General features: G+C 46.1%; 2 protein-coding genes across 21 annotated transcripts in view; both read left to right on the top strand.

Moving 5' to 3' along the window:
* Window positions 1-15,803, top strand: part of HRH1 (histamine receptor H1) — a 74,043-nt gene extending 58,240 nt beyond the window's left edge. For 13 of the 14 annotated variants that reach the window (XM_059076105.2, XM_067043426.1, XM_067043431.1 and 10 more), the window contains one exon: window positions 12,410-15,803. In XM_059076105.2, the coding sequence (XP_058932088.1) occupies window positions 12,445-13,911 (1,467 nt within the window). In that variant the 5' untranslated portion in view covers window positions 12,410-12,444 and the 3' untranslated portion in view covers window positions 13,912-15,803. Of the gene's footprint in view, window positions 1-6,405; window positions 6,622-12,409 lie in introns of those variants that run through there. The other variant, XM_067043435.1, reaches the window with a different exon arrangement.
* ATG7 (autophagy related 7) overlaps window positions 1-25,791 on the top strand; it is a 319,810-nt gene that overhangs the window by 58,222 nt on the left and 235,797 nt on the right. The window contains exon 1 of one of the 7 annotated variants that reach the window (XM_059076097.2): window positions 22,552-22,693. The exons of 1 other annotated variant lie outside the window; for it this stretch is intronic. The gene's annotated coding sequence lies outside the window, so the exon portion shown is untranslated. Of the gene's footprint in view, window positions 1-22,551; window positions 23,247-25,791 lie in introns of those variants that run through there. 5 more of the 7 variants (XM_059076095.2, XM_067043422.1, XM_067043423.1 and 2 more) reach the window with 5 other exon arrangements.

Genomic DNA, 25,791 nt, shown 5'->3' with positions numbered 1-25,791 from the left:
AGGTTAGTGAGGGTGGGGAGGGTGGTGTCTGCAGCTCATTCAAATGTCTTAGCAGGGAGGTATCACTTGGGCCTTTAAATGAAACTTGCTCTTCAGTCACCCTTGGAGCTTAGTGCAGGGCAACCAATAAACTGCAGAAGTCTCTGTTTGCACATCTCTAAAATGGGGGCAAGAACGATTCCTTTCTTATGAGGTTAGCAGCACTGTGAGGATTGAATGAGGAAAACCTCCCAGCCCAGTGCAGGTATGTAGAAAGTCTTTGAAATATTACTTTTCTGTTTCTCCATTGCTTTTCTAGGCTAGAGAATAAGAGATAATGGAGCCGGACTTTTTATACTTCTTTTCTTGGCCATTTAGTGTTGATTAACCTGCAGCTTCCCTCTCCTGTACCTAATTTAAAAAATCCCAGCCTGTCACACCAGGGGTGGGGGATGGAAGGGGCAGACAAACAACCAAGCAAGTCCAACCTTCCAAAACTCTCAAACCAAATTATACAGGGAGAGAAAACCATAGAGGTGCACGAAGAAAGGGATGATGTAGCTAAATCATTTCCGTGTTTCCACTTCTGATGATTAACTAAGAAGTTATGTGTATCATTTCGCTCTGCTTCCTTTATAAGAAACCATGAGATACATTTTGTCTAAAACTTAGTACCAGCTAAAGCTGTCCTTCTGCTAAGCAACTAGTTTGCTTTCATTTAAATGACACTAGAATCTTGTAATTGATCCCGTTTTCCTCTTTGCTCTGGCTCGTGGGAAACTCAGAGTCAAAACTGTGGCCCAACTATACTGGTTCTTTAGGAACCACCTTTAGTTTCATCCTTCTTTGTCTAACAAGTCTCTATTTCCTTCAAAAAAAAAAAATCCTGTGGTAGGTGTTTTGGGGTGCAACACTAGAGCACCAAAATAGATTTTTAAAACAGACAGACAGATCTGGAAACCCAGGCAGCTTCTTTCCTGGACCACTGAATTTCTTTTTAAACAACGTTTTTGAGGTATAATTTACATGCCATGAAGTTCACCTATTCTAAGTGAATCATACAATACAAATTTTTTAGCAAATGTACAGAGTTATACAGTCATCATCGGAATCCAATTTTAGAACGTTGTCAACACTTCCAAAGACTCCTCCATTCCCATCCCCAGTCAACCACTAATAATAAACCCTAGGCAACCACTAATCCACTTTTTATCTCTATGGATTTGCCTATTCTGGACATTTCATATAAATGGAATCCTACAATATGTGACCTTTTGTGTCTGGATTCTTTCATTTAGCATGATGTTTTTGCAGTTCCTCTGTATTATAGCATGGATTAGTACTTTGTTCCTTTTATTGACAAATAATATATGGATATATCATATTTTGATTATCCACTCACCAGTTGATAGACATTTGGGTTGTTTTCACTTTTTGGCTATTATGAATAGAGCTAGAAATATTCACACACAAATACATGGACATATATCTTCAGTTCTCTTGGGCATATGTCTAGATATGGAATCGCAGAACCATCTGCTAACCATGTTTAACTGTTAAGGAACTGCCAGACTTTCCACAGTGGCTGTTCCATTTTACGTTCCCAGCAATAGTATATGAGGCTTCTAATTTCTCTACATTCTCCTCAGTATTTATTACTATCTTTCTTTTAAAATTACAGTCATCCTGGTGGGTGTGCAGTGATATTTCATCGTGGTTTCGATTTGCATTTCCCTAATGACTAACGATGTTGAACATCTTTTCATGGGCTTGTGAGCCATTCCTATATCTTCTTTGGTGAAATATCTATTCAGATCCTTTTCCCATTTTTACATCGGGTTATCTGTCTTCTTATTATTGAGTTATAAGAGTTCTTTATATACTCTGGATACGTCAGATATATGATCTATCGAATATATGATATACAAACATTTTCTCCCATTCTGTAGCTTTGCAGTTTCTTAGGGAATTTTTTAGTTGTGATGAAGTCCAATTTAGCAATTTTTTTCCTTTATTGGTTGTGTCTTTGGTGTTGTGTCTAAGAAATGTTTGGCTAACTCAAAGTCATAAAGATTTCCTTTTCTTTCTTCTGAAACTTTTAAGAGGATTGGCTCTTACATTTAGGACTTTGGTCTGTATTGGGTTAATCTTTGTGTGTGGTGTAAGGGAAAAAAGGTCTGAGTTCATCTCTGTGCACGGGGATATCAGCTACTCCAGCACGTGCCTTATTACATTAGTCTGCTGCCTTCTGTCACCTCCTCTCCTTCTGCCTGGAGGTGAGCAACACCGCCCCCCAGCGGCAGCCTCAGCCCTCACGTCCCTGTCACTTCAGCTCACGAGACCAACAGACTGTCTTGACTGCACAACTCTGATTCCAGTCTTCTGGAGGAAGAATTGGACTGATTGGCCCATTTGGGATCAGAAGACAACCTTTGGTCCGGTCACGTGTGCCTAGGTGTCGAGTTTACATGATGTGACTTTGGCTGCCAGGGCCCATCCCTAGGTGGGTGGTGGTTCTCAGAGAGGAGGCTTGGTGTGAGCTGGGCAAATACCGCAAAGGTGTCTCTCCAGGGTCATTACCTCATATTCAGCACCCTGGATCCCCTGTGAACTAGAGTCACACTTCCAGTTCAGGGCTCACAGGTCAGATCCCCCAAATGTGTTTTTGCTTGACCTGTGTTTAAGTGTCCAAGAAAACAAATGAAACAACTGACTAATTGACAACATTTAAGAACTAAAAGATGTCATGCGAAAATCCAGTTTTTAGGCTTCACTTTTAAATTAGGCAGATCTGGGCCTGCTGCGGCTGGTGGCATCTGAGTGGCAGCTGTCCTCTTTAGACAAAGGATATCGTCTCCTGGTTGCCCCAGTCCCCACCACTCGGTCATGCTCCACACACAGTCCTCTGTTCTTATTAACTTTCCCTGCCTGACTCTGTAGACATTTGAATATGTACCTCCATCCACCCCTGAAAAATCTTCAGGGCCACTGCCTGCCCACAAGGTCATCTGCCCCTTGTGTCTTACGCAGAAGCAAACTGGGCCCAGCATTGCCCTAGATTCCAAGTCAGCCACATTCCCGCAGCACTGGGCTCCTAACAGAATTTTGCTATTTGCATTCAGCTCTCTGCACCACTGCCAGTGGCATTGATAAACGTGGGTGTCTTATGGAAATGATGTCCGGGACAGACTCAATGAGAATATGCAGTCCTTGGGGCCCCCTCGTGCATGGCATCTCTTTCTTAGAATTAGAGCAAAGAATTTAATGTTCTGGCTTACTTGACCACAATAATCGTCCAGTGCAAGTGGGGCAGAGGGCAGAGCAGTTGGAATGGAGAGTGATGCGTGTGGCAGTTTAGAATGTATCAAAAAAGGAATCCCAAACTCTCACTTTTTACTAAAGAAAATAAAAGATGTTCTAAGGATGTGGAAGACATTAAAAAAATTTTTTTTCCAGTGGAATAACTCTATTTTATTTTGTTTTCTAAAAGGAGTGCAGTTAGTTCTTATTCTCCCTATTATAAAGCTAAGATGTCTTCGTTGTTGAAATCTTAGAAAATACCAAAGGTGATAAACATAATTTACTACCCCGAGGAAACCACTGTTAACATAACAGAGCAGAGACTCACTCTCTCTCTAAGCCTGTTAATGGAGTTGACATCATCCTGTACAAACAATGTCTGTTGTAAATTTAATTTCATCATAAGCCTTTTCCCATATCATTACTGGTGCCGCATAAATGTGATTATCGACGACTGTAGCTATCCCATAATATGTGTAGTTCCCAAATGTTAGATTATTTCCTTTTATTTCCTACCATGAATAATGTTGCAGTAAGCATTTTTGTGCATAGATATTTATTCATGTTTTGGATTAACGTGAAAGAAATTTCCAGAGGTTTCCAAGAAAATGTAGGAAAGTTTGCGGGAAGGTATTAATACTCATCAGTAGGACAAATCTTATCTCAGATTTTTGTTGGTTTAAAGATCCCTGTGAAAAATATGCCCACACCTTCTGCATTTAGGTCCTACTTCCTGTGTCTTCTGCTCTGCTTTATCCATGTGTGTCTTTTTTTCAGAGCTCATCCAGTAAACTTCTTTTTTTTTTTTTTTTTTTTGCGGTATGCGGGCCTCTCACTGTTGTGGCCTCTCCCGTTGCGGAGCACAGGCTCCAGACGCACAGGCTCAGCGGCCATGGCTCACGGGCTTAGCTGCTCCGCGGCATGTGGGATCTTCCCGGACCAGGGCACGAACCCGTGTCTCCTGCATCGGCAGGCGGACTCCCAACCACTGCGCCACCAGGGAAGCCCCAGTAAACTTCTTTTGAGCACCTATCGTGTGCCAGCACAGGAGAATGGCAGCAAGGAAAAGGTGTGGCCTCTACCGTCAAGGAGGGCGTGTCCCCTTTATGGCCCTGGGTGTTGACCTTCAGAAACAGTGGGCACACTCCATGTCCTAGAGGTACCCCCTTGTAGTTGGGGAGAACCAAGTAAAGAAAGAATGATAAGATAGCTGATGTAAAGGGGAGTGTTAGAACTGTTGTGGAACACGGAAAGAGGAGCAGCTAAGAGCTTCAAGGCTAGAGGGTGCTCCAGGCAGGGGAAACAGCACAGGCAAAGGCATAGAGGGTAAAAGTGAATCCTTATACCTAAGCCCCAACCTGCGTCTACAGACTCCTCATTCTGTGCTCCAGTCACTTTGAGCAATTCCCTCCCAGCTCCTCGAACTCAGCTCTGTACACTTATTCTTTCTTTTACTCATCCTTAAATTCCTCTTTCTTCCTCCCTGCAAACTTCTACTCATCCTTCAAAGCCCAGTCACACATCACCCATTCTGTGATGTCCTTCTTGACATTCCCACTGTACCTTGGGAGAGGCTGTTCCTCCCTCCCCTGTCCTGCCACCTGCTTTGATCTTACCTCAGTTATCACACTTGTCCCAGTTGCATTGTAGAATTTTTAATTTAATTTTTTTGATGCTGTTTGTTTATCTTTTGCTTTTATTCTCATCCTAATTGACAAATTCCTTGAAGTCAGGGGCAGTGTATCAGTTAGGATTTGGTTTGGTGTGCATGATAGAAAAGCCAAGCTAATCCAGATGTGGTTCTGGCTGGTATGGCAGCTCCATGATCATCAGGGACCTCAACTCCTTCCAAATTACTGTTTCACCTTCCTCATTTTGAGCCTCTTTCTCATGGCCCCAAGATGGCTGCTTAAGCTCTATTCATCCTGTCAGCATTCCAGCCAGCTGGAAGAATGAAGAGCCAAAGAAAAGAACACATCCTTCCTTTAGGGTTGCTTTCTGGAAGTTGCAAACTATGTTTCCATTTCCATTTCATTGGAACTTAGTCACATGGTCATACCCAGCCACAAAGGAGCCTGGGAAATGTAGTCTCTATTCTAGGCAGCCATGTTTTCAGTTAAATAACAGAAGTCTATTTCTAAATAGAAGAGAACTGATATTGGGAAACTATTAGCAGTTTCTGCCACAGTGAAAAACAGGGAGAGGTCAAGGATGATTCTTCTGAGCTCAGTGGGGCTGGCTGTGGGGTCGGTGTGTCACTCACCAAGAAATGGAAAACACAACAGCCGCTTTTAAATGAGCACTTCTTATATGTCAGGCTCTGTACTAGGTGTTTATCCCCATTTTAGAGGTGAGGAGTACTGCAGCTTCTTGAAGTGAAATATCTTGCCCAGCTCATTAGGGCAGAAGCAGGCTGAGAGCAGAGGTCGGCTCATTGACAAAGCCTGGCTTCTTAACCGCTGCACCATTCTCCTACCCAAAAGAGCTCCAGGCCTCCTGTGGACCAGCACTGCTGAAATGAGAAGGAAAGTAGAGAGGGTGAGGCCACCGGGAGCCTCGTTTCCTGGTAGTATCTCTCCAAATCCTCCAGTTCCTCTTGCCTCCCCTTCCTGGCTGTCAACAGAAGTTCCTGCCCGTCAACCCCTTTTATCTAAAACCAACAATTGCCACTGAGAAAGCAGGAGTATTTCTAATTTGGAGCCAGAGCCACCTCTTCTTGGATACCTCCCGTGATGGGGCGCTTAGTATCTCTCAAGGAAATTCATTGCACTGTTAGATAACATCTATTTTTAGAAACTCCTTCCTTACTTTGGGCTGAAAGCTGTTTTCTTTGGCATATTCTTCAGTTAGATCAGTGATTCTCAACTACGGATCATTTTGCTTCCCAGTGGATATCTGGAAATGTCTAGAGATATTTTGGGTTGTCATGTCTGGGAATGGGGGGAGGGTGCTACTGGCATGTATTGAGTAGAAGCCAGGGATGCTGTTAAACATCCAACCATGCACTGGACACCCCTTCACAACAAAGAATTATCCAGCTCAAAATGTCAGTAGAACGAAGGTTGAAAAATTCTGACTTAGACCTAGTTTTTGTTTTGTTTTGTTTTTTGTGGTACGCGAGCCTCTCACCGTTGTGGCCTGTCCCGTTGCGGAGCACAGGCTCTGCGGCCGTGGCTCACCGGCCCAGCCGCCCCGCGGCACGTGTGATCTTCCCGTACCGGGGCACGAACCCGTGTCCCCTGCATCGGCAGGCGGACTCTCAACCACTGCGCCACCAGGGAAGCCCCTAGACCTAGCTTTGAATATTGGCTTCACCAACCACTTCTAGCTCTGTGACCTTGAGTAAGTTGCTTCACCCCTCTGAGCCTGAGCTCACCTCTGTACCTTGGGATCGTCAGAAGACCTCCCTATGGGCTCGTGGTGGGCACTTGATAACCGATATCTGAAAAGCCCAGGGCTTGACTTACCATCTTAGCTGCCACAGGCATCGCTCCCAGGCTGTGGACGGACTGTTGGCTACCTTTGTTTATTTGCTGGCACATGGACCTGATTGGATTAGATTTGTAATCACTCCAGTAAAAATTCCACTGCAGCTATTTTTTTTTTTGAATAAGCATGGTCTTTTTTTTTTTTTTTTTTGGCTGCACTGGGTCTTAGCTGTGGCACGCAGGATCTTTGTTGCAGCATGTGGGATCTTCAGTTGCAGCGTGTAGTCTCTTAGTTTGCGGCATGCAGGATCTAGTTCCCTGACCAGGGCTCGAACCCGGGCCACCTGTATTGGGAGCTCGGAGTCTTAACCACTGGACTACCAGGGAAGTCCCCTGGTTTTGGAATGGAGCCACTGCCTTAACTCAAAAATGATGGCTTGCTTGTGTACGTGAGCCTCTTAGAGAGAAGGGATCCATTTCTCCTTGCCACCAGTTGTCATCATGGGGGGTCAGCAGAGCTCTCCCACCCCATTGTCTCCGCTGAGGCTCCCGACAGCCCGGGGATGGAGGTGATACTATTTTCCCACTTTACAGATGAGGAAATTGGAGATCTGGCTGTTTTCCCAGGCTCCACACAGCCCATCGAGTGGCAGAGCCGGCTGAGAACGCTCTCTTCCAGGGCCCACTCCTTGAGGGACATGGTACTAGAAACACCCCTTGGTGCCCTGGCTCTTTCTTCTCAAGATGCCCTGTCCCAAGTACCTCCTTAGGCTCAGTTCTCTCTCCCCAGGGCACATCCTCTCTGTAGGCTCGACCTTGACCCCAGAGAGGACACCTCAGAGCCCGATGGGCTCTGGGCAGCCCAAGGGGAGTGTGGCATCCTGTGCGGCATGGGGTGAAATGAGAATCTGTGTCCTCAGATACCTTCCACCCTCTGCTGGAGTGCCTGGCATGCCTCGGGCATTTAGAGAGGGAAAACTGTTCACGGATCGTTCCAAGGAACGCAGATCCCCAAGGGAGAGGAAAGTGCCGTATGTTAGCTGTGGCACTGAGTGGAGCCTTTTCAGTGTCTGGGTGAGAGAGGAGAGATCAGAATGGCAGTCACACAGGTCCTGCACTCAGGAGGGCCCCGCGCTTGGTTCAGTGTTCTGCTGCTTCCGTCTTGAAATGATTAATAATTTTTTAGTTTGTCATTTTGCACTGGGCCCCGCAAATTATGCAGCAGGTCCTGAGTGGGACATGCAGGAGGTGCAGGTGTGGCCGCCCCTGCTGCCCTCTTGGCTTCCCTCCCAGTGGGACCCGCCAGGCCCCCAGCAGCAGTTCCTCATGCGGCTCTAGCCACGTGGGTGCTGCACTTGCCTTTCTAGGAATCGTTCTTCCGAATTGCATGGTTTCAGGTTTCAGAGAACAAAAGTGGGTTTTCTTGTTCCTAAAACAGGTCACTGAGCTGAAAAGGAACCTTTCACCAGTAAATCTCTGTTGAATGAATACGTTCCGATCTAAGATATTTCAGAGCACTCTGCCTCTCGCTCACTTATTTATTCACTTAACAAATATTTCTTGATCTTTTTTCTGCTTTTAGCTTTATGCAAAATAACATGCCGAGGCTATGAAGGAGAAAATGTGATAAAGAATGGGAGCTTATAGTAGTAGTTAAGTGAGGAAGATAAACTTATGCTGTATTAATTTTCTCCAACATTTTACCCTTTTTTAAATTGAAGTATAGTTGATTTATAATGTTGTGTTAGTTTCTAGTGTATGGCAAAGAGATCCAGTTGTACATATTCTTTATCATATTCTTTTCCATTATCGTTTATTATAGGATAGTGAATATTGTTCCCTGTGCTATACAGTAGGACCTTGTTGTTTATCTATTATATATTCTCCCACATTTTATTATGAAAAGTATCAATGAAATAGAAAAGTTAGAAGCATTGTATAGTGAACACCCATATATCTACCACCCAGGTCATAAATTAACATTTTGTTCTTTTTGCTTTATCATATATCTATTCATTTATCCATTCTTCTAACCAATCATCCATCCAACTTTGATTAGTTTCAAGTAAGTTGCAGACAGCAGTAGACTTCACCCCTAAACAATTAATTTCACACTAATTTTCATTTCAGTGATCTCGTCTCAATTAAGAAAACTTTTGTTATTAATCAAAAAGGAAAAAAATACATAGATTTTTATATAAAAACATCATTTTCTGTCATATAGAATTGTGGAATGATAAATAGTATATATGCACAATGAAAAAAATTATTTGCTTTCCTCTGTGTGTATGAGGCAAAGAGAAATAAGAAAAGAGAGGAATTTCCTCAAGGCGATGAGGAAGGAGAGAAATGAGACACTCCTGTGGAAGTGGGAGGTGAGAGCCACCTGGGGAACGCTGAGTGGGGAGCATTTTAGGGAAGTGCTTCCTGCTTCCTCCCAACCAAAATAAAAAATAAAAATCCCTGAGACCATACGGCCCTAGCCTCCTTTCCTCCTTCCCGAGGTGACTGTGGACAGTTCCAAGCAATTGGACTTGGGCAGGGCTGAAGGGGGAAGCTGTAAGGTATTGGGTGTTGGCTTTAGGAGTGGAGAAAGGTACAGGCTGAAGCTACAGATTCAGGGGTTGTGCTGACAGAGGTAATGGCTGGAGTGGAGTCGGGTGAGTGGGTGAGACCCCTGAGGCTGACAGCAGGAAGTGGCGGGAGCAGAGGGCAGGACCGTGTCACAGGAAGAGAAGGTGATGGTGTTGAAGCAGCCGGAGGAGGGACACCAGGAGGAGTCAGCCGGCTACCCTGGCTGTGGCAGTGCAGAGCTGGAGGAGAAGTTGGAAAAACACCTAAAGTGCGCCTCTGAAATGGAGACCTGAAAGTCTTTAGCAGTCACCTCCCCACCTCTCGCATATGCCACCGGAGGAGATGCAGCCTGAGAGATCACTCAGAAAATTAGTGATAGAGCTGGAGCAAATTCCGTGCTATCCAAGTGGTGCTTTTCCAACAAAGTAACTCACAGGGTTCCTTCCACAAGGATCAAATGCCTTGGGGTCTTGCTTTTTTTCTTTTTTAGGTGAAGTATATTATATTTGTTATGGGTAAAAGTCACAGGCATACAGTGTAGTGATTCACTATTTTTATAGGTTATTTGTAGTTATTATAAAATATTGGCTATATTCCCTGTGTTGTACAATATATCCTTGTAGCTTATTTATTTTATACACAGTAGTTTGTACCTCTTAATCCCCTGCCCCTATTTTGTCTCTTCCCCCTTCCCTCTCCTCACTGGTAACCACTAGTTCTATCTGTGAATCTGCACTTTTTGTATTATATTCACTAGTTTGTTTTATTTTCTAGATTCCACATATAAGTGATATCATACAGTATTTGTCTTTCTCTGTCTGACTTACTTCACTAAGCATAATGCCCTCTAAGTCCATCCATGTTGTTGCAAATTTCATTCTTTTATGTGGCTGAGTAATATTCCATTATATATATATATATATATTTATATATATATATGCCACATTCTTCTTTATCCATTCATCTGTTGATGGACAATTAGGTTGCTTCCATATCTTCACAATTGTAAATAATGCTGCTATGAACATTGGGGTACCTTTATCTTTTTGAATCAGTGTTTTTGTTTTTTTTCAGATATTTACCCAGGTGTGGAATTGCTGGGTCATATGGTAGTTCTATTTTTAGTTTTTTAAGGAACCTCCATACTGTTCTCCATAATGGTTGCACCAATGTACATTCCCACCAACAGCGTACAGAGGTTCCCGTTTCTCCACATCCTCACCAACATTTGTTATTTGGGTTGTTTTTTTTTTATGGTAACCATTATGATAGGTGTGAGGTGATATCTCATTGTGGTTTTGACTTGGATTTCCCTGATGATTAGTGATGTTGAGCGTCTTTTCATGTGCTTGTTGGCCAGCTGCATGTCCTTTTTGGAAAAACGTCTGTTCAGGTCCTCTACCCATTTTTTAATCAGATTCTTTGTTTTTGTTTTTTAAATTTATTTATTTATTTTTGACTGCATTGGGTCTTCGTTGCTGCACACGGGCTTTCTCTAGCTGTGGCGAGCGGGGGCTACTCTTCGTTGTGGTGCGCGGGCTTCTCATTGAGGTGGCTTCTCTTGTTGCAGAGCACGGGCTCTAGGTGTGCGGGCTCAGTAGTTGTGGTGCACAGGCTTAGTTGCTCCACAGCATGTGGGATCTTCCTGGACCTGGGCTTGAACCCGTGTCCCCTGCATTGGCAGGTGGATTCTAAACCACTGAGCCACCAGGGAAGCCCTCTTTGTTTTTTTGAGGTTGAGTTGTATGAGCTAATTATATATATTGGATATTAACCCCTTATCAGTCATATCATTTGCAAATATTTTCTCCCATTCAGTAGGTTGTCTTTTCATTTTGTTGATGGTTCCCTTTGCTGTGCAAAAGCTTTTAAGTTTAATTAGGTCCATTTGCTTATTTGGGGTCTTGCTTTTTATCTTTAAAAAATCATAAGAATTTGGCCTTCTAGTCAAGAATTTATCTGGCTTTGTCTTAATGTAAAAGTAATGTCTTTGCTAAAGAGACATTTACACTCTGTTAGTATTTCTCAGTTTTCTTTAAACTCATACCACTTTTAGATTAATATAAAAATCTAACAATGCCTTCTGGAAGTTTCAATACCTACTCCGACCTCCCTCCCCAACTGAGGATCACGTATAGCAGGATCCAGTCTGTTTTCAGTATGGTCCTACTAGCAAAGGCTTTGTTACATATGACTTTACATATTTTATGTAATGAAAAAAGATTTCAAATATAAAAGTGAAATAATGAATATGCTTTCTCAAATAACATAACTCTCTTCCCATTTGAGAACCATTCATCTAAGGAGATTTTCTAGATTTATTTCATGCTTTGTGTGTCCTGGTAACCTCTTCTGTATTGGTTAGGAGTGCTTTTAGATGCAAGTAAAAACTCCCACAACAGTGACTTAAGCAAACAAGATATTTAATTATTTCCCATAATAACCAGCCTTGAGGAAGATGATTCCAGGGTCAGTTCAGCAGCTCAGTAATAACAGGTCTCTGGGCTGGTGTCTCAGTGGTGCTTCCCTGATGGCCCCAAGATGACTGCCATAGCCCCGTACATCACTTCCTGTCACAAAGAAGAGGGCAAGTGGGAAACACCCTTTTACTTGTTTTGCTCATCGGTCAGAGAGGAAGAATTTTCCAGAACCGCATATCTGCCATGAGATTTCCCCATCTACTTCCTTGGCCTCTAGGAGTTGTGTTTCAGACCCACTCCTAGACCAGCCACTGGCAAGGAGCAACGAGGGGGCATATGCAGCTGAGACCAGTCATCATGCAGCCCGTCTCCCGGGACATGTGCAGCATGGGACTTGTACAAACCTCCCCTTGTTTTTGCTCACCCCTCCCCTCACTAGAATGTGAGCTCCTTGAGGACAGAGGTTTTTGTTTTGTTCACTGCTCTATTCCCAATACCTAGAACAATGCCCAGGAATGCAGTAAATAGTCATCAAGTGAAGGAAGGGAGGAAGCAATGGCTAAAGAAGCAGGGGATATAGGCTGCAGGTAACCAGCAGTGTCCATCAGCCCTGACAGTATGCAACCCTGGCTTGATCACTGTGATAGCACTGAGTGACTCTACTGATCACCAGGGCTCTGACCTGAATCTTTGTGTCTTTCCTCCCAGGGAGTGAGCCATAGCTGGAGGCTGCTCTTGTGCCAATGACCCTTCCCAATTCCTCCAGCGTCTTGGAAGACAAGATGTGTGAGGGGAACAAGACCAGCACGCCCAGCCCCCAAATGATGCCCCTGGTGGTGGTGGTCCTGAGCGCCATCTCCTTGGTCACGGTGGGACTCAACCTGCTGGTCCTGTATGCTGTGTGCAGCGAGCGGAAGCTACACACGGTGGGGAACCTGTACATTGTCAGCCTCTCGGTGGCTGATGTGATCGTGGGGGCCGTCGTCATGCCCATGAACATCCTCTACCTCCTCATGTCCAGGTGGTCCCTGGGGCGCCCTCTCTGCCTCTTCTGGCTTTCCATGGACTATGTGGCCAGCACCGCGTCCATTTTCAGTATCTTCATCTTGTGCATCGACCGCTACCGCTCTGTGCAGCAGCCCCTCGGATACCTGAGGTATCGTACCAAGACCCGAGCGTCGGCCACCATCTTGGCAGCCTGGTTCCTCTCCTTCCTGTGGGTGATTCCCATTCTGGGCTGGCATCGCTTCATGTCGAAGACCTCAGGGCCCCGGGAGGACAAGTGCGAGACGGACTTCTACGACGTCACCTGGTTCAAGGTCATGACTGCCATCGTCAACTTCTACCTGCCCACCTTGCTCATGCTCTGGTTCTATGCCAAGATCTACAGGGCTGTACAGCAGCACTGTCAGCACCGGGAGCTCATCAGTGGATCCCTCCCGTCCTTCTCTGAAGATAAGCTGAAGCCAGAGGACCTCAAGGTGGGCGCTAAGAAACCGGGGAAGGAGTCTCCCTGGGAAGTTCTGAACAGGAAGCCGAAAGATGCCGGTGGTGGACCTGTCTTGAAGCCAGCACCCCAAGACCCAAAGGAGATAAAGTCTCCAGGTGTCTTCCGCCAAGAGAAGGATGGAGAACTGGACAAATTCCATTGCTCCCCACTTAACATCGTGCAGACGCAGATGGAGGCAGACGGGAGGGGCAGGGAATACGTAGCCATCAGCCAGAGCCAGAGCCAGCTCGAGACGGGTGAGCAGGGCCTGAACATGCGTGGGGCCAAGGAGATACTAGAGGATCAGATCCTAGGTGACAGCCACTCCTTCTCTCGGACAGACTCAGACACCCCCCCAGAGTTGGCACCAGGGAAAATCAAATCGAAAAATGAGTCTAGCAGAGGCCTGGATTATATCAAGTTCACCTGGAAGAGGCTTTGCTCACATTCAAGACAGTACATGTCTGTGTTGCAGATGAACCGAGAACGGAAGGCCGCCAAACAATTGGGTTTTATCATGGTGGCCTTCGTCGTTTGCTGGATTCCTTACTTCATCTTCTTCATGGTCATTGCCTTCTGCGAGAGCTGCTGTGACCAACATGTGCACATGTTCACCATCTGGCTGGGCTACATCAACTCCACGCTGAACCCCCTCATCTACCCCTTGTGCAACGAGAACTTCAAGAAGACGTTCAAGAAAATTCTGCACATTCGCTCCTAAGGGAAGCTACAAGGGGTTGTGACTAAGTGATGCTTGTGATGTCCCTGAAGGAAATAGAGGAGGAAGGCTGTGCATTGCCAGACACCTGGGCTTTCTGGAGCCAAAAGAATAGCCTTAGGGGTTGGGTAGTTTGGAAGGTTCATAGGCACCACTGGAAGGACAGCAGGTGGCGGCGGTCAGCAGAGAGACCGTGTCCTGAGAGCAGAACACTTCCAAGAGAATTCAGTCTGCTTGAGCTCTCCTGCTCCTCGGGGAATGTGGGCGCCCCAGACTCACACTGTAATTCAAGCTTTCAGACTCGAATTAATGGGCAACCGAAGGGACACGTGGGTAGAGTTCCAGTAGAGAAATAGACAGAACTCTGGAGCCTTCCTGGAATGGAGCTCTACGACTGTGCAGAGACCTTATATTGATACACACAGACAGATGCTGTCCCCTGCCAGGGGTCACCTTGAGAGGCAGGACCGCTGTTCCACTGTGACTGCCACTTCTCAGAACACCTCTCCTCTGAGCCTCTTTTACAGCTTTCTCCAGACCCAGTGTTTGAACCACCTTGGAAATTCTGCCTTATTATTTCTCACTCACGCACATCTTAGAGTTGATAGGAAATTATGCAGTCTACACATCCATCATTTTCAAACCCCAATTCCCTTTTTGCCATAAAAAAAAGGCTAAATGCTGCCCTCAAAGAGAAAAGAATATTTTTTAAATGGTTGTTCATTAAAAACAAGAAAGGGGAGTGTGGAGAAGAAAGCCATATTTCTTGAGGGCTGTGCTAGGTTGATGTCATTTAAGCCCTATGACATCCCACAACAGGAGGGTGGTATTACTAGAGAAGCAAATTGAAGTGCAGCAAGGTGAAATAAGGTGCCTGAGATCACACAGCTAGTTATAGGAGAGCTAGAGTGCACATCCCGTGGTTTCAGCTCATCGTAACACATTTTTCTACTAAAGGCAAAAATTTGTTCTATTCAGCGCGCACACACACACGCACACACACACACACACACACACACACACACACACAATTCCTGAGAGTGGTGGCAATTCTCGAGTATATGGAGGGCTTACCTGGTGGCACAGTGGTTAAGAATCCGCCTGCCAACACAGGGGACATGGGTTCGAGCCCTGGTCAGGGAAGATCCCACATGCTACAGAGCAACTAAGCCCATGTGCCACAACTACTGAAGCCCGCATGCCTAGACCCTGTGCTCTGCAACGAGGGAAGCCACCGTAATGAGAAGTCCGTGCACCGCAACGAAGAGTAGTCCCTGCTCACTGCAACTAGAGAAAGCCTGCACGCAGCAATGAGGACCCAACACAGCCAAAAATAAATAAATAAGTAAATTTATTATTATTATTTTTTAAAGGGTATATTGAGAGCAGGACGAGCTGACATAGAAGATGTTTGCAGCCACAGAGGTGATACTTTTGAACGGACAGTGTGCATTTTCATCTGTGAGTTTTGCTGTTTATCCAAGAAAAGTCATCATGTTCTTTTATAGGCACACCTCTTTTTTGTTTGTTTTGCGGTACGCGGGCCTCTCACTGTCGTGGCCTCTCCCGTTGTGGGGCACAGGCTCCGGACTCGCAGGCTCAGCGGCCATGGCTCACGGGCCCAGCCGCTCTGCGGCATGTGGGATCCACTGTGCCACCAGGGAAGCCCATAGGCACACCTTTTAAGTCAAAACTAGCAAAGGCATGGGAACACTCAGTTTTACTTGGTGTTTATGTTGCAATCTGGTTGTGATGTATACTTGATGCTAAACTGTAATATATGTAGCTAGTGGGAGTACCTGTACAAGCTGGTGTTGTATGTTTTATGTTCCTATTTGCATGATCTGTTAAAATGAGAGATTTTTTACCTACCTAAAATATGACCTTTGAAACTATACTGTTCCAAGTTTGATTGATTTAATACCTACCTTTCTGAGTCTCTTGGACTGAGAAGATGTATTGAAATGTCATGTCAAATATTCCAAGATCTGATACAAGGTTTCTCTTTGGTTTTGTAAGGACATACACATTCACATATGTAAGCATCTTTAGAAAAGGGCTTACTTTTTATAACAAGCTTCACTCTCTACTTTGCATCTCCCAAAGCTCTTCTCTCTGAAAACTGGGGGAGTTAAAGAGACTTTTATCCTGGTTTAGGTTATCCTGCAGCTGGTCTGTTTCCAGGTCAGAAACCGGGAAGAGTTGCTTCCCGGGGCCCCTCAGGACCGAGGAGCACTTTTAAGGCTTTTTAGGGACTGCCGCACGTGGACCGGTGGCGAAGCGCCCGTGACTGATGTCGAAGAGCAGCCGAGGCGGCTAGTGGAGAGGAGTGGCGACCAGCCCTGACTTTGGGTCAGCGAGAGACTTGGATTCGAATCTGACAAGAACAAAAAATGGTCACTATAGATTGCCAGAGCATAATAAACAAGGTCCATGGATTATTGTGTACAGTGTTCATGGTGCTTGCAGAGTGAATGGTGCCCAGTGGGGACTCAAGTAGTTTTAAAATATACCGAGCGTATACTTTTGTGCTTTACCACTGTTATCTAATGTAATCTCTGCAACACCTCCTGAGGCAGATTTCTGTGTTTTTACAAATAGACAAACCAAAGCACAGAGGGATTAATGAGGACCAGGTCCAAGATCTGATTGTGGAATGGGCTTCCTTTCCACAGTATCAGCCTGGTCTTCCTATGCCTGTCTGTATGCTTGAATTGATTCTTAAATTCATGAAAGGCAGGGGACTATAGTGCAGACATAACTCAGCCCCAGCCCACTCAGGAAAGAATCAGTGGCTGATGGCTTACACAAGATCCAGTTGAAACCAGGCTCTCTGCCCAAAATATGAAAATAAAGACCTTCTTGGAAAAGGCTGTCAGAGACCTTGATTATAGATTAAAACTTGCAGACTCAGAAGCCCCTTTGGGTTTCTTTTCATGGACTTAAAGCTGATGAGCTTAAAGACAATTCCTCCACTGACCAGTTTGCCAAACTGACCAAATGTTGGCTTATTTTTAACTATTTACAAAGTTTACAACAATGCATGCTGGGTGAGGTTTTTAAGAAAAGTTTTCTGCAATTGTTGTGAAGTTAAAGTAACAGATTTTTGTTTTTCTTCACAGCCACATATTGAAGAAGGTTCAATATGCTTTGTCCCCACATCACTGCTGTTGCAGGGAGAGACCGAGTTGCAGAGAGGGGAAAAATAGAGGTGAAGAGACTTCACGTGACAGAGGGGAAAACAAGGGGTAGAAATAAGAGGAAACTAGGGGAGGCAAGGGTGTTACTGAGTCCAAGCTCCTGCTGCTTCTGCATGACAGGCCAGTAAATCAAGAGATGAGCTGTGGGAGCTGGGAATGGTGACTTCATCTGGGAAGCCAGCGGACCAAAAAGAAGGTGGACTAGTGTCCCAAAGAGCCATCCTCCTGAGTTAGAATTCAGGCTTATTTTATACTAAAAGGAGAGGGGATCAAGTCCTAGTTCTGGCCTGACTCCAGAGGGGATGTGTTTATTTCTTCCTTCCTGCAGCCATTCGCAGATGGGCCTGGTCAGGATGCTTCCTGTGAGCTAAACAAAAGTATTTTCACTTAACACTCATGACCTGGGAGGCAGGGTTCCCAGAGATGGGCCATTATGTATAATTTAAACCTCTAGGCAACATCCCTTTAGTGATTAATTTGTAATAGAATACAAAGTTCTTCCCTGTTATGGGGTGAGGGGGGTCAGAGAGGAGGGGTCTAGGGGAAGAGATGGGGGACACCAAGGAACAAGAGGGAGGAAGGGGGAAATGAAGTGTAGAGGACAGAGATGGGGAGAGGTTAAGGGGCAGAGAGATGGAGACATTTAGGGGAAGACAAAGTGAGAAACTGAGGAATGGGAAAGGAGACAGAAGGAGAAGTGAAAAGCAGGAGACAGAAAGAGCATAAACGGGGCTTCCCTGGTGGCGCAGTGGTTGAGAATCCGCCTGCCGATGCAGGAGACACGGGTTCGTGCCCTGGTCCGGGAAGATCCCATATGCTGCGGAGCAACTAAGCCCGTGAGCCATGGCCGCTAGGCCTGCGCGTCCGGAGCCTGTGCTCCGCAACGGGAGAGGCCACAACAGTGAGAGGCCCGCATACCGCAAAAAAAAAAAAAAAAAAAAAGAGCATAAACGGAGTGGCATGATATTAATACACAAGAAAAATCTACATTCAAGAATATATTCTTGGGCTTCCCTGGTGGCGCAGTGGTTGAGAGTCTGCCTGCTGATGCAGGGGACGCAGGATCGTGCCCCGGTCCGGGAAGGTCCCACATGCCGCAGAGCGGCTGGGCCCCTGAGCCATGGCCGCTGAGCCTGCGCGTCCGGAGCCTGTGCTCCACAACGGGAGAGGCCACAGCAGTGAGAGGCCCGCATACTGCAAAAAAATAAAAAAATAAAAAAAAATATATATGTTCTTCATTAATGTGTTCATAAGTTAAATATAGTCAAAGGAAGAATAAAGCCATGCTTAATTTTTGGTAAAGAGAAAATTCTTTCAAATGCCTCTCTGAAGGCAACATGAAAAGCATCAACTACAACATCATGTAAATCTATAAAAGCGTGCAAAGCCATTCCATCCAGTAGAAATCGCCATAAACCTTAGACGTTGGTAAGTTAGTGTTATGCGAAAAACTGGGTTTGCCTCTTGGTGCGTATCGATCTGAAAGACACAACCAAGCCCAAGAGCAGGAGAAGGAAGTATTAATTCCTTGCAGCAAGTAAGGAGAACCCTGGAGATCTTTCCCAAAGCAGTGTCTCCCCAACAGCAAAATTGGGGAAGTTTTAAGCTAGGGGTACATATATATCCATGAAGGAGCGTGGACATTGAATGAAGTCACAAGGGTCCTAAAAGGTCCACATCATCAGCCATTAGGTTCCAGGTGATCTGGTGGTTGAGCACCTGAGGGTGGGGGCGAATTAAATTCTGCAAAACAGCTCAAGAAAGTGCTTCAGAAGGCTAGTCTTCACCATTGGAACAGAAGTAGGAGTCTTTACAAATGATATGTTATTTTTGCTGTTGTTGCTTCTCTTGCCTGATAACAGTCGTTTGTTTCTGCATTTTTTTTTTGTTGTTGTTGTTCCTTTAAGATCATTAATTACAGAGGCCTGTTCAAAGATAAGCATTGTGGCCAGGCTCAGATCACAAAATGGCTTAGGCCAAAAATGGCTTCTCTTATGTCAAGAAAGCCAGGCATAGTTCTCTTTCTCTGGGGGCCCCCTACCCTATCTGCTTACATTAGCAAAATGTCCATTTAGAAAATCCATGAGTCTGCAGATTAGCCATTTGATAAATTGGTCATTTGGTTACTTGGCTGGCAGAAAATCGCTTGTCTCTCTTTTGAAGATGGATCTTCTAGAAGGTAGTTCAAGTCTTAACAGCAGGGCAAAGAAGATGCTGGGCTCTCTTGGCTGGGATGCATTCTAAGTGCTGTAAAGAAACAATGCTGTTAAGACCTAATTTGCCAGCATATCATGCCACAATTTCTTGGGCTTTCAAAGTCTAGGTTGTGCAGTGGTTCCCATTGGGGTTTGGGGGTTTCTCAACTGAGCTGCAAGACAAGTGATGAAGGTACATTGACCTGGATCTCTGTGGTCTTGAGTAAGTGTCATGGGCTTCGTTGCCCTGCTGTTTCTGAGAACATTCTCTGCCTTTTTATGGTTCCTTGTCTTGCATCTTTTTTGATACTCTATCATCTTGGTGCCCCAGTGGTCTGTCTCCCCCATGCTGGGCAGCAGGGGCAGATCTTCTGCTCTGAGCCTCACCCTAATTCCCTGCTAACATGGAGGCCACATTTGTGACCTAAGTGACCATCTACTTTGGATGCCCAGACCTCATCTAATAATTTAACACACACTTTTGAGCACTTCTTGGGCCAGTCCTTGGGGCCAGGCCTTAGGAGACAGTGGAGGATATACAGACATGGCTTCTACCTCATGGAGCTACTGCAGGGTTGCAAGTGACAGAAACCAGCGTTGTGAATGGCTACTGGGGTGTTTTGTGGAATCCAGTAACACTTTTTTTTTTTTTAACTGGTGGTGCAGTGCACATGGGTGAATATGACTTCTGGTTTTTGAATTAATTAATTTATTTATTTTTGGCTGCATTGGGTCTTCATTGCTGTGCGTGGGCTTTCTCTAGTTGCGGTGAATGGGAGCTACTCTTCGTTGTGGTGCATGGGCTTCTTGTGGCGGTGGCTTCCCTTGTTGTGGAGCACGGGCTCTAGGAGCGTGGGCTCAGTAGTTGTGGCACGAGGGCTCAGTAGCTGTGGCTCGCGGGCTCTAGAGCGCAGACTCCGTAGTTGTGGCACACGGGCTTAGTTGCTCTGCAGCATGTGCGATCTTCCCAGACCAGGGCTTGAACCCATGTCCCCTGCATTGGCGGATTCTTAACCGAATCCAGTAACACTTTGGATGACCTCACCTCTGAAAGGCTTGAGCCAAGGCAGCCGCAGGAACCTCAACAACCAGAATCCAAGGAAGTTCCTGCTAGACTGCTGCTGTTGACCTATGTGAATTATTCCTATTCCTACTCGCTGTGAGTATCAGTTCATAAGTCCAAAGCTGAGGGTAGAATCATCTTATATCCACCTCTGATGCAATCAACTGTAAAGGGAGGTGGGGGCCAGTTGGCACATTTGGTACAAACATGGCTGGAGGACCAACAGTTCCCAGAGAAGCAGGAATCATTGTGAGCTGGGTGGAAACTCAAAAAAATGTGTTCATTACAAGGATCTCGAAGTCCAGCCGAGGAAACCTTATAAAGAACTTCAACTCAGCCTCACAGGTGCTTAATCAAGTGAAACACAGGGGTAGGTGGATGTCAGGCATGCCTTCACCTAGGAGGTGACATCCCCACTGTTTTTTTTAAACCAAGTTTGTTACATTCAATGTATAAAGTAAAATGCACCCATTTAAAATGTACAGTTCAATGAGTTTTCAGAAATGTGAACACCCATGTCATCCCGATCTCAATCAAGATATAGAACATTTCTATCACCTCAGAAAGTTTCTCATGGCACTTTGCAGACAGTGCTCCCCTTTATACCCTAGGCAACCACTGATCTGACTTCTATCATTATAGATTAGTTCTGCTGATTCTAGAACTTTCCATATGTGGAATCATGTTGTATGGACTCTTTTTCCATCAACATTTTGTCTGACATTCACCCACATTTCAAAACTGTGTTTCGAAGACTAACAGGAAGAGGGAGGAGACTGCAGGGATGGAGACGTAAAAGAGCAGAATGCGTAGAGTGTGTTTTAAACGCCAGAATTAGTTTAGTGTGACCCAAGCATGCGGTGCGAGAGGCCAGTGGCAGGAGAGGAGCCTGAGGAAATGGAAAGAGTTGACAAAGTTGAATTCTACCTGAGCCCTGCACTCTTGAGAAACAGCGATGGTGAAGAAATCCCCCCACTCTTTTGTGCTCCGGAAATGGTTTACTGCAAAGAGACATCCGTTTCCATAGGACCTACTTAAGATTTGGAAATGCTTCCCTTGTTTACCTGTGGCAAGGCTAGACACAGTCCTTCTGAATTCCCGTTCTTTACCTTTTAAGTGATTTGCTGAACTGCTGGTCTCCACTGATCAGTCAGAACAAAATGCTGATCAACCAAAGTTTAAACTTCTCTCATTTCCCCAGGCTCCTTAATTTTGACCCACCCTCAGCCTGAGCCAGCATATAACCGGCCTCAAGGTAAAACATTCTCCGATTTACTACCATCAGATCAAGCCACCCTTTCTTCCCACTCTTCCACATCCAGTTCTCTCCCTTAGAAGGAAGGAAGAACTCTTTTGCATAACCCTTGAGACACCTGCAGAGCTTTCGGCTGGAGTGGTCTCCCCAAGTCTTGCCCTTTCCCCTCCCCCACCCTTTGCAATAATCCTTCTGAATAAAGTTCTCCTTAATAAGTCTGGATTTGTTTTCTTATTTAGCAACCAGGCTTCCGTTGGAGTCCTAGCCCCAAAGCTCTTTAACCTTCAACAAGCCACAACTTCTCCTAGCCTCTGTTCTTTCATGTGTAAAATGGGGATAATATAACCTTTACCTTGTAGGACCTTTGTGACAACTAAAGATGGGAAACCATGGAAATAGGATAGTCAATAAATAGTAGTCAATAGAGTTATATCAGAGTCACGGCCTTACATGTCAGATTAGGCTTACACTCACTATTGTCTCTTCCACACCTGTCCAATGCTTGGCACTTGGCTCCGTAAAGAATTTAGAATGAATACCTTTATCCCACTGATAGCGGGCGGGGGTGGGGTTTGAGAATAATACCTGGTTTAGAAAGAGCAGGTTGGTCACTGTTGACTTTCAACCGGCCTTTACGCATTAAAAAGGCCCGTCTCTCCACGCCTGCCTCCCTAACGCTCCCTGTGATACATTTGATGCTGCCTCTCCTGGAACACGGAAATGATAATTCCTGTCATCCTCTGAAATCACTAGAGAGAAGGAGGAGCACTTTTTTAACATCCTGAGGGGCATATACACATTCCCACGTGTGATGAGAGTAAGTCTCTACATCAGCTCTCACAAGCGGTCCTGGCCCACCTACTGAGGCCCCGCCTTCCCCACGGCTCAAGTTCCTCCCACTCAGCTGGGTGCTAGGGGCTCCTTTCCCCGGTTGGCTCGTGGCTCTGGGTGCGCATGTGCGCACTTCCCCCACACCCACCCACCCCCGCCCCGGCTGGAGTGGGCGGGGTCACATTGCGTCATCGGGGCGCGCGCGGCGGACAGCGCCGTGGTTGCCGGAAGTCGGGCCGCGGTAAGTGAGCCGCGTTGGTGAGGGAGCAGTGGGGTCCTGCGCGGTCGGTTTTGGAGTCCTGGGGAGAAGGGGCGAGCTCGGCGGTGAGGGCGAGGGTCACGGCGGGTCTGAGGATCCTGGTCCTCCCTCCTCGAGGGAGTCACTGACTCCGGCTCTCTCCTTGTGTCTCCGGTCACGTCCCCTCAGACTGGTGCAGCGCAGGGTCTTCAGACCAGGAAGCTCCTGCTGATTAACGATGTCATTCCCGCCTGTCCCCTGGTAGCAGGTGCTCCGAATCTCCAGTGTTGGAAGCACGGGAGACAGGCCGCCTGGGCTCTCCTCCTGGCTTTGCCGGTTTTGCTGTGTGACTGGCGCGTCTTTTCTGGCCAGCTTCTCTCTTCTCCTTATGTGACTTGATTTGGAAACCCTTTAAGGAGTTGAATACAGGGGTCTCATTGAACCACAGGGTCCTTTTTCTGTTCCCAGCCAGCTTCTCATAATAGAGAATAAGCGTAAACATTAATTGAGCTTCTGCTGCAAGCCTGGCACTGCTCTGCAAGCTTGGAATACCAAAGTAAGTAAGGTACACATCCCGGTCTTCAAGGACTTTTTTTTTTTTTTTTTTTTTAAAGTCAAGGAGATAGCAGCACTATAGGATGAAGCTATTGTAGAAGTGTGCTGGAGGAGGACTTAGGGTGCTTGTAAGTCAGGCCGAGGCATCAGTAGGCTTCTGTGAGGAGGTGTTGGTTTATCCAAGTCCTAAAGGATGAGCAGGTTTAGTCAGGTGAAGAGGACTGGGAGCTGGGACCATATCGCAGACACTGGGAGTGCCATAAACAGAAGCCTATACAATGAATGACCTGCAAGTAGTTCACCCAAGTTGGAGTGTCCATTTATAAAAGAGGTGATTCTGGAAAGCCAGTTGATGAAGGCTCTTGTGGGCGATAGCATGTGAGGAACACAGACTTTGGAAGCTGTGATACTTGTATGCTATTTGTGGCTTTGCCCCTGAGCTAGTTTCGTGACCTTGGGCAAGTCACTTCCTTTCTTAGCTTCAGTTTCCTCATCTATAAAAAGGACAAGCAGGGAGTTCCCTGGTGGCCTAGTGGTTAGGATTATTGGCCTTCACTGCCGTGGCCCGGGTTCAATCCCTGGTCGGGAAACTGAGATCCCACAAGCCGTGTGGTGTTGCAAAAAAGAAAACCCCAAAAACAAAACAACAGCAACAAAAAACAACAACAACAAAAGGGCAAACATTAACCTACCTCCTAGGGTTGCTGTGAGAAGCAAATGAGATGATGTGTTACTCACTTGGCACTAGTAGGTAGTAAACAATAAGCTGTAGCAGTTACTGTTGCCATGTTAAGAAGCTGTATTTGAAAATGTGGCTGTGAAGAGTGGAGTCCTGTGGAATTTTACACAGGGGTGTGACATGGTCTCGTCTGTTTCAAATTACCCAGGTGGTGATGTGCTGATTACACTGGGTGGGGAAGGACCCACAGGGAGACCAGTCAGGGCACTTTTGCCGTGGTCCAGGTGACAGAGGAGGGAGGCCAGAACCAAGGCAGAGGCCATGGGGATGGAGAGGGGTGGGTGGATTTGAGAGACCAAGGAAGTGGGATTTGCTGGACTGGTAACTGATTGGATGATACCTCGGGGGTCGGGAGTCAGGATATTGGGGGTGGAGTGGGGAATGAATCCTCTTCGTGGAAATAAGTAATAAGTTCTTTGATCAGTGGTCCCTGATTGGTTTCCCTGGCCTCAGAGATTTTATTTGGAAGTAGGAATGGCCTCTGTCCTCCACTTTTACCCATGGAAGTAAGATTCACTAATGCCTTCCTGCCGTCTACCTCCAGATCCTCCTGGCTTTCTCCAGTGTAAGTAAAGCCCCACTGTGTGTTCAAGGGAGAGTGAATAGGTTCTGCTTTGTTGCCAGGCAGACGACATGCATCTCCATGGTCTCGTTAGGCTGGGTGACAACCTGTCCACCTGGTCTCAGTCCAGCCACAGAATGGTCGCCTCTGGGATTTTCACACCTTCTTCTTTCTGGTTACCATCCTTTGAACGTGTTCCTGCGTGTCGGTCTCTTTGTGAGTGTGTGGCAAAGAAAGCAAGTCCTCTTTTCTCCAGGAGTCTGGCCGTGCAGAGCAGGACTCTACTCTTCTTTCCGTAACCTAAGGCCCCCCGCGCGACTCTGCGGGGCTTCGTTGTAGACGCTTCACGCTCTTGACACTGTCACACTATCTGAGAGCCAGCCGGGCTCTCAGCACTGCCCACATGTCCCTCCTTGTCTCTCACGTCTTCTTCCCTCTCCCAGCTTCCTACCTCGCCTTTGACTTCACTAAGTTGCAGCCATCAGTCAAGGCTCCTCAACTTCTGTCGTTACAGATGTATCTCCAGCTGACCCTATTGCTTTGCCTTTTATTCTAATTCTGTGAAAAAATGGTGTTTGTTCTAAGGTTACTTCCTTTGCGTATGCTGAGATCCTGTCTCCTCCTTTTCCTCAGGACCTGGTTCCGTCATTTGTCCCATTTCTTTCCTGTTTAACTTATCCCTCTAATTTAAATATCCTGTTTACTCTAATTTTCAAAAAATCAAAACGCCCTCCCATTAACCTCTGCTGTACCCTGTCACACCTCCTTTTCCCAGCCACTTTTCTTGGACAAGGTGCCACCTCTACTTCCTGAAGTCATCATTCGCTGAAATTCCACTTCCGCGTCGCCCCTCCCCCAAACCTGCTGTCCTCAGAGTCATCAGGCCTTGGTGTTGCCAGAACCCCTGAACTCTTTTCCTTCCTTGTTTTTTTGCGTTCTCAGCACGTCTGACATTGCCGATACTCCTTCACTTATAAAATCCACTCCTGCTTTGAGCTCTCTCTCTGGCCATTTCCCCTCAGTTTCCATTGTGGGCTCTTTGCCTCGTTTTGCCCTTTAAATGCTAGTTTTCTCCAAGGCCCTGCCTTCTACTCATTGCTCTTCTCAACCACAGTGTGAACTCTCATTTCTGTGCCAGTGACCACTGCTCTGGATTTTGAATGCCAGCCCTAAAGCTCAGCGAGTCCGAAACTAAGCTCATCATCTTCTCTCCAGACCTGTGATTCTCTCTCCATTCTTTACACT

Source organism: Kogia breviceps, chromosome 10 (genome assembly GCF_026419965.1).
Source record: "Kogia breviceps isolate mKogBre1 chromosome 10, mKogBre1 haplotype 1, whole genome shotgun sequence".
In the NCBI taxonomy this organism is placed as follows: Eukaryota; Metazoa; Chordata; class Mammalia; order Artiodactyla; family Physeteridae; genus Kogia; species Kogia breviceps.
This window is presented reverse-complemented; position numbering and strand designations above follow the sequence as displayed.